The following is a 9,118-nucleotide window of genomic DNA, read 5'->3' on the forward strand; positions in this document are numbered from 1 at the left end:
CATCGTTGCCCCTAGTAGCTGGTAGGGGCCTGAGGACACACACTTATTGTGTAAGTCGCTCTGGATAAGAGCGTCTGCTAAATGACTTAAATGTAATGTAAATAAGGTATTTATTTCTTATGTTTTTTATTTCTTATTTATTTTTATGTAAATGTGTTGTGAAATCTGTTATGAATGTATATTATTATATATTATTATTATTTGTAATGTTTTTATAATGGTAAAACTGCCTTAATTTAAGGAAGAGTTGGCAGCTAAATAATAATAATTAAAAAATAATAATTACAAATACGAATATTGACATCCTGAGGGACATGGACGAACGTCGAATACTGCAATGGATCTGGTGTGACCTGACTGTACACACACACACACACACACACACACACACACACACACACACACACACACACACACACACACACACACACACACACACACACACACACACACACACACACACACACACACTCTAGAAGGTTTATTTATTTATTTGTCCTCTGGGTTTATTTATTTGTCCTCTGGGTTTATCTATTTGATAGCTGCAAGAAGCACTCTGAGTAGTGTGTGTAGAATAGTAGTGAAGACCTCAAAACTATGAAATAACACATATGGAATCATGTAGTAACCAAAAAAGTGTTGAACAAATCAAAGTATATTATATATTTGAAATATAGAATAGAATGTTTTATACATAAAGCTGGTTGAGAGAATGCCAAGAGTGCAAAGCTGTCATCAAGGCAAAGGGTGGCTACTTTGAAGAATCTCAAATATAAAATACATTTTGATTTGTTTAACAATTTTTTTTGGTTACTACATGATTCCATATGTGTTATTGCATAGTTTTGATGTCTTCACTATTATTCTACAATGTAGAAAATAGTTTAAAAAAATAAAGAAAAACCCTTGAATGAGTAGATGTGTCCAAACTTTCGACTGGTACTGTATATTTACAAAAAACTCTCTGGGAGAATTGAAAAGGATGTTATATTGATGGAAGCTACACATTATCTGCAGTATTAAAGCAGTATTAAAATCCAGCATAATAATTCAACTAAAATAACATATTACTCAATACAGTGAGGCACATTAGATACAAGGAAATTAAATTGCAATCCACCTCTTGCCACACACACAGACACACACTACATGACTGCTATTTCAGTCTGTCCCGGTGGATGTATCTAACTCAGAGGTGATCATCAATCTAACTAACTCTATTATTCATCACAGAGATTTTCAGCCCACCCACCAGACATTCCTTCCTCGCTCTCGCTCTATGACTCTCTCCCTCATTCCCACTCCCTCCATCTTTACCCCTCTCTCTCCCCCTCTTACCATCTCTCTCTCTCTCTCTCTCTCTCTGTCTCTCTCCTCTCTCTCCTCTCTCTCTCTCTCTCTCTCTCTCTCTCTCTCTCTCTCTCTCTCTCTCTCTCTCTCTCTCTCTCTCTGTCTCTCTCTGTCTCTCTCTCTCTCGGCTCTGTCTCTCACTGCCTCACTCTCGATCTATCTATCTATCTATCTATCTATCTATCTATCTATCTATCTATCTATCTATCTATCTATCTATCTATCTATCTATCTATCTATTTAGCTATCCCAATGTCCTCCGTGTGCCGAAGACGTGGATGTCAATAATGGCAGCCCCAGCACCTCTCTGATTCAGAGGGGTTGGATTAAATGCAGAAAGACACATTTCAGTTGAATGCATTCAGCTGTACAACTGACTGGGTATCCCCCCTTTCTCTTTCTATCTCTCTCTCTCTTTCTATCTCTCTCTCTCTCTCCCTCTATCTCTCTCCCTCTCTCTCTCTCTCTCTCTCTCTCTCTCTCTCTCTCTCCCTCTCTCTCTCTCTCTCTCTCTCTCTCTCTCACCCTCTATCTCTCTCCCTCTCTCTCTCTCCCTCTATCTCTCTCCCTATATCTCTCTCCCTCTATCTCTCTCCCTCTATCTCTCTCTCTCCCTCTCTCTCTCTCTCTCTCTCCCTCTATCTCTCTCCCTCTATCTCTCTCCCTCTATCTCTCTCTCTCTCTCTCTCTCTCTCTCTCTCTCTCTCTCTCTCCCTCACCGCTCTCCTCTCTTTGGCCTTCCTGATCCTCTCTCTCCTCTCTTTCTCAACTCCCTCTTTTCTTCTTCTCTCTTTCTCAACTCCCTCTTTTCTTCTTCTCTCTTTCTCAACTCCCTCTTTTCTTCTCTCTTTCTCAACTCCCTCTTTTCTTCTTCTCTCTTTCTCAACTCTTTCCTTGTCTTTCTTCTCTCTCTTTCTCAACTCCCTCTTTTCTTCTTCTCTCTCTCTCAACTCCCTATTTTCTTTTCTCTTCTTCTTCTCTCTCAACTCCCTCTTTCTTTTCTCTTCTTCTCTCTCTCTCTCTCAACTCCCTCTTTCTTTTCTCTTCTTCTCTCTCTCTCTCTCAACTCCCTCTTTCCTTGTCTCTTCTTCTCTCCTGCTTCCTGTATCCTTCCCTGCACCTCTTTTCTACCAACTGTTCTTTATCCCCTTCTCTCCATCATCATCTTCAACTGAATAACTTCATCCCAAATGGCACCACATTCCCTACTTAGTGTCCTATGGGCCCTGGTCAAAAGTAGTGCAGTGTGTACAGAGGTTAGGGTGACATTTGGGATGGCATTCATTGTCTATAGTGTTTTTATAGTTTAGCGGTTTGTTATGTGTGTACATATCTCAGAGGTTACATGGTGGAGCTGTTTGGATGCACAGTGGATGACCGGGGTTAGAGGTCAGAGGTCAGAGCGGAACACAGGGGTCAGAGGTCAAATCCCTAGAGACACACCACTTTTCCTCATACACACACCTCTGCTGTAACACACACGGATCCACGCAAAAACACACACACACAATTTCAACAAAATCCTTGTACAAAATCAACAACAGCAACAAAAAAAATGGTAACAGTATTAATAAATAAATATATAATAAATAAATATATAATAAATAAATATATAATAAATATAGATATAATAAATATAGATATAATAAATATAGATATAATAAATATAGATATGTTGAGAGGATGAGAGACTTCAGTTCATGAAGAATGGGACAGTGAATGATGCTCGAGGTCGCAGCCTTCCTGCACGTTGAGTTCTACCCATCATTAGTCTGGTTTCAGTTCGACTCCACATGCTCTTAGTCCCCCACTTTATCCGGCGGCCCATAATGCCTGTTGTTTTGTCTCCACCGGTAGAGGATTTTTTGGGGGGGGATCGGTGTGGAATGATGTCTGAGGCCGAACAGGGATTCGTGGGTTCCGGGGATCCCCCGGTATCTATTACATCCAAGGGACAGAAGGCGCCAGCGCGCGCCATCTGAGACCCCCCCCCGCTCCCACGAGACCTCCTTGTCCTTGTTCTTCTATCTCAGTCAGTGGTGCTGAAAAGTCGCGAGGTGGATTTGAAATGACGCCCGATTCACGGCACTACTTTGAACCAGGGCTCGGACGCATCCATAATCTGACATTATTATCTATTATCAATCTATTAGAGTACATGTAACGCTGTTGTGGAATGTAATGTAGACTACATATATGATCAGTAAGCGGAAAACACCTGCTGTAGGGCTATACAAGGGACATTTAGAAACCGTGCATCGTTGTCCATAATGCAGGCATATGAGCTTAAATGTAGCAATAGGCTACTTGTATAGTCTAATAATTATAATTATAATAATTATAATACATTCAAAGTTAGCACATTTTTTATTTCAATTCAGGGTTATCGAAATGGGCTATTTTCCTATTTTAAAGTAAGCGGAAATAAGACAATAATTAATGATATAGTCTTTTCGTGATGTAACGTGCATCGAATATTTTTTTTAAACAATTTATTGATTAATTTATGGTCAACAATATATTCATATTGCAGTGGATATTTATTTTATAAACAGCCGAAGCATTTAAAAAATGTCTTAGGTCACGAAATAATATACTGTGTTTCGTTGAATGAATAGCATTCACGTAGAGACTATAGCCTAAAAGTATCCTATATTTTACTCATTAGTTCATTATTTCATAGTTAAAAATAATAATAATGTAGGCCCACGGTTAGGCTATCAACGAAATATATTGTATTACACATCCCAACGGATAACGTTCAGTGATATCATTCTGGGAAGTTTATATATCTTAATGATGAAATAGCAAGTCATCGGTAAGATATGAGTATTGAACTATAAAGAACACGTGTTGATGCCGTCTCGTGTATCTGCTGCAGTGGTCGTATGTTCAAATCTGCAGCACAGGTCTTTGTCCTGTGTTTTTACCCGGATAGAAAAAAAGACATATTTGTTTCTTGCCGTCGGCTGTTTCTAATAACTGTCCAAAAATAACATATTATTACGTGTTCAGCCAATACACTAGGACTATAGCATCCACTTGTAAACGTGTGTGTTTTGAACTGTGTAGAATTGTTCATCCATCACTCATGGGTCCGGTCCTCCCTTCCGCCGTGACTCGCCTAGCCTCGCGGTTACGCCCCCCGGTCACAGAGATAAATGGTCAGTTTCGTAAGGGCGCATGCTTACAGTTAACTCCACATCCTCCGGTTCGTAATTCCGGTTCATGAACAGCCTGGGTCTCGAGGAGTAGGAAGACACACCGGGGAGCTCGCTCACCTCAGTCTCTAATCCGTCCTCGACGGTCCGTCCTGTGTCACACATGTTCTGCTGAGGACGCGCTCCCCAACCGAAAAAAAACGACCATGTCCACCGGGTCGCTTAGCGACGTAGACGACGAGCTCCTGGACGGGATCCTGAAGTTCGGCTCTTCCGGTAAAGACTCCGGTACGTCGAACGAGAGCACCGGGGAGAGTTCGAACTGCGAAGGCGGCTCGGCCAACGACAAAACAGCCCGGGGAAAGAAACGGAAAACAGGGTCCGGTAGGAAAACCGCGCTGAACGGCGTGGCGCACGATGGGGGTGGCAAGCAGCCTCAGAGGAACGCGGCCAACGCACGGGAGAGGGCAAGGATGCGCGTGCTATCCAAAGCGTTTTCCCGTTTGAAGACGACTTTACCGTGGGTCCCGCCGGACACCAAGCTCTCCAAACTGGACACACTTCGACTCGCCTCGAGCTACATAGCCCATCTACGGCAGATCCTCGCCAACGACAAATACGAGAACGGATTTATCCACCCGGTGAACCTGGTGAGAGACACCGCAAATTAAAATCAATCACATTTATTTTATACCCTCGTTTTAATAATTTTTAATTAAATCTAGTCCTAACCCTTGTTTATACCAGCAATTTTCGCAAAGCGTTATAGAGAGATAGGTTATTCAACCTAAACCCCAAAGAGCAATCAGAGCAGAATCTAATTTAACTAACACAGTGGCCAGGAGAAACTCCCCGAGCATTGACATAACATAAAGAGTCTCAGAGAGACAGAAAGTCTACTAATAGGTCGAGCTTGGGACAATTAAAAGTGATCCGAAATTCTCTTCGTGAACCAAGCAGATCAGTTGAGATTGTGAAGGAGAATTCTTTCTGTATGGCCATGGATGGTCCTATAACGGATTGTGGATGTTTATTGTTAACCCAATAGCCCCTTTGTATGGACTATATCTATTCACACAATAACTGACCAATAATATTACCCCAATTCATCATTTCCCCAACAGGGCTTCTGTTTTTTCATGATTGTTCCGTGTTGTTTTAAACACTTCATCATTCGTGTATCCATGTTATAGTTATAGGTTCAGTAGAGGAAAACATATATATTATATATATATTATATTTTTTTATTTATTTATTCAATTACGTCTATTATTATGATTTTTACAATTTAGGTTTAACTTGAAAGATGTCAAGGATAAAAAAATCAACCTTATTGTTTTGTGTGAAGTTGATTTCTTGACCCAGTCTAAAAATGGATAGGCTAGTGAGGATGAGGTTTGAAAAAAACGCTATTTTGTGTTAAATAAATACATTTGTTTTTTTTTTGTCTGGGGGTCGGGGGGGGTAAATATTGTTATAACATTGTTGTTGTAATACGCGGTGAGTTGATTTGTGATTTCCTCTCTTTCTCTCTCTTTCCAGACGTGGCCCTTCATGGTCGCCGGGAAACCGGAGAATGATTTGAAAGAGATGCTCAACACCACCCGGTTGTGTGGAACAACCGCCTCGTGATGTAACGGATGGACATGACATGAACATTAACCGTCAAAAAGGGATGGACATGATACATTTTTGGGGAATTTTTCAGATGGACAGAAATGCACGTCATCTCTCCTAAACCAAATAATGAGAGGGAATACCGGGAGAGCGCGCGCTCTCTCACGCGTTCCGATACAGAGAAGCTGATTTTATATTTAAAGTGTTCACATGTTGCCTTTGCTGGTTCGAGGACATATTGTGTTTTGTATACGTTTTTATAATCTTAAAAATGCTTAAAAAAAAAACTTTGTCACACGAGTATTTGTTTTACAGGTGATGTTGTCAGTCGCCGCGTTAGAAGTGCATATTAAACATATCTCAATATCCTATCTGAATAGCCAGATTTTATATGAATAAAATGTATTCATCGCATCATTTTCTTCCCCAAATGTGCATTGTGTTGAAGTTGGACTAAGAGGAATTTAAATTCTACAGGGCACATTTTGGTTGTTTACTGTAGACTATAAGGCTATTTTCCTGCTAACCCAATAACCCCTGGTTATTACCGATCCCTCAAAATCACAGCACACAACTCTAGAAACGAGCACCGGGGGAGAAAAATAATCTACGTGTCCACAGGTCCAGGTTTATTTCTCTCCTTATCTCCTAAAGTAAACACTGGATAAAGCCTACTAGACTATCTCGTTAAAAAAATATATAAATATATGGTTTGCGCCTTGGTTAGGGCCCGTGTTTCACTTATACAATTATTCCATGGTGGTTTTCTTCCTTTTGACGTGAATAAATATCGGTAAAAGCGTCTCAAGAGAATAGGTATGTAGGTTGGAAGGTTTCAACCTTTTTGAAAGTTGCAAAAATGTGCGCGCGGCGCTTAATCAGGTTGCAGACGCCTTGTTTAATTCACGCGGGTTAATGACAGTACTGTTTATACACGGAAGACAGATATTTATGCAGCTAGCAGCTCACCCTGGCGCGTTAGACAGGGAGGATAAACCCGGTCTGGGACAGCCCGGTGTCACTATGCAGCACACACACACACACACCAGCTCCTTGTCACTATGCAGCTACATTGTTTAACAGCTGCAAACTCAGAGATTATTATAGGAGAGGAGAGGAGAGGAGAGGAGAGAGGAGAGGAGAGGAGAGGAGAGGAGAGGAGAGGAGAGGAGAGGAGAGGAGAGCATGGTGTAATAACAAGCCCCCACATCCATCTATTAGTGTCATGTTATTATAGCGATCCACAGGCGGGATGACCCACACATAGCCTCGCTGGGACAGATTGTATACAGTTGCCTGCCGAAAGTATTCACATCAATTATACTTTTTAAACATTTTGTTATGTTACAAAGTGGAATTAAAATAGATTTAAACTGTAATATTCTTTTGTCGTCAACAATTGACTAACAAAATATGATGTAATGTCAAAATGGAATATTTTATCTTATTACATGTATTTTTTAATATTGGAAAATAAAAACACAAATATATTTGGACAATTATTAAATCTCCTCAATACATGTTATAATCACTTTTGTCAGTGATTACAGCTGTCAGTGTCTCTGGGTAAGTCTCTAAGAGTGATTACAGCTGTGAGTCTCTAAGAGCTTTGCACTCAATTATAATGTAGTTATAGTGGTGTGTATAAATATTGTACAATATTTACCCATTATTAATTTTTTAATTCTTCAAGTTCTGTCAAGTTGGTTGTTGATAATTTCTAGACAGCCATTCTGAAGTCTTGTCAAGGCCGACTAAAATCAAAACCGTAACACTCAGGAACATTCAATTTCGTTTTAATGTATATTTGAGCTTGAGTTTTAGATTATTGTCCTGCTGAAACATGGATTTGTCTGGTGGATAGCAGACTGAACCAAGTTTTACTCTGGGACTTTGTGATCCTGAGTCCTTACTGATGACAAGCATACCCATAACATGATGCAGCCACCACCATGCTTGCTAAGCTCTATTCCTATTCTATTTTATCCTATTAAAAAAACTCCTGAGTCCCTACTGATGACAAGCATACCCATAACACGATGCAGCCACCACCATGCTTGAACATATGAAGAGTGGCACTCAGTGATGTGTTATGTTGGATTTGCCCCAAACATAGATCTGTGTATTCAGGACAAAACCTGTAATTCTTTACCACATGTTCTGCAGTATCACTTTAGTGCCTTCTTGCAAACAGAATGCATGTTTTGGAAAATGTGTATTATTTACAGGCTTCATTCTTCTCACTCTGTCCTTTAGGTTAGTGTTGTGGAGTAACTACAATGTTGTTGATCCATCCTCAGTGTTCTCCTATCACAGCCATTAAACTCTGTCATTTAGGTTAGTGTTGTGGAGTAACTACAATGTTGTTGATCCATCCTCAGTGTTCTCCTATCACAGCCATTAAACTCTGTCCTTTAGGTTAGTGTTGTGGAGTAACTACAATGTTGTTGATCCATCCTCAGTGTTCTCCTATCACATTAAACTCTGTCCTTTAGGTTAGTGTTGTGAAGTAACTACAATGTTGTTGATCCATCCTCAGTGTTCTCCTATCACAGCCATTAAACTCTGTCCTTTAGGTTAGTGTTGTGGAGTAACTACAATGTTGTTGATCCATCCTCAGTGTTCTCCTATCACAGCCATTAAACTCTGTCCTTTAGGTTAGTGTTGTGGAGTAACTACAATGTTGTTGATCCATCCTCAGTGTTCTCCTATCACAGCCATTAAACTCTGTCCTTTAGGTTAGTGTTGTGGAGTAACTACAATGTTGTTGATCCATCCTCAGTGTTCTCCTATCACAGCCATTAAACTCTGTCCTTTAGGTTAGTGTTGTGGAGTAACTACAATGTTGTTGATCCATCCTCAGTGTTCTCCTATCACAGCCATTTAAATCTGCAACTGGTTTAAAATCAACGTTGGCTTCATGGTGAAATCCCTCTTTGTCAACTGAGTTAAAAAGGAATCCTTCATATTTGAAGTGACTGGGTGTAGTA

General features: G+C 40.3%; 1 protein-coding gene across 1 annotated transcript; it reads left to right on the forward strand.

Annotated features, from left to right (window-relative positions):
- The first annotated feature begins 4,240 nt into the window (after positions 1 to 4,240).
- On the forward strand, positions 4,241 to 7,648 carry tcf21 (transcription factor 21). Its single transcript, XM_046299112.1, has 2 exons — positions 4,241 to 5,161; positions 6,054 to 7,648. The coding sequence occupies exons 1-2, from the start codon at positions 4,718 to 4,720 to the stop codon at positions 6,141 to 6,143; spliced, it is 534 nt and encodes a 177-aa protein (XP_046155068.1). The 5' UTR covers positions 4,241 to 4,717; the 3' UTR covers positions 6,144 to 7,648.
- Positions 7,649 to 9,118: the final 1,470 nt, after the last annotated feature.

The sequence above is a fragment of the Oncorhynchus gorbuscha genome, linkage group LG14 (assembly GCF_021184085.1).
Source record: "Oncorhynchus gorbuscha isolate QuinsamMale2020 ecotype Even-year linkage group LG14, OgorEven_v1.0, whole genome shotgun sequence".
Classification (NCBI taxonomy): Eukaryota; Metazoa; Chordata; class Actinopteri; order Salmoniformes; family Salmonidae; genus Oncorhynchus; species Oncorhynchus gorbuscha.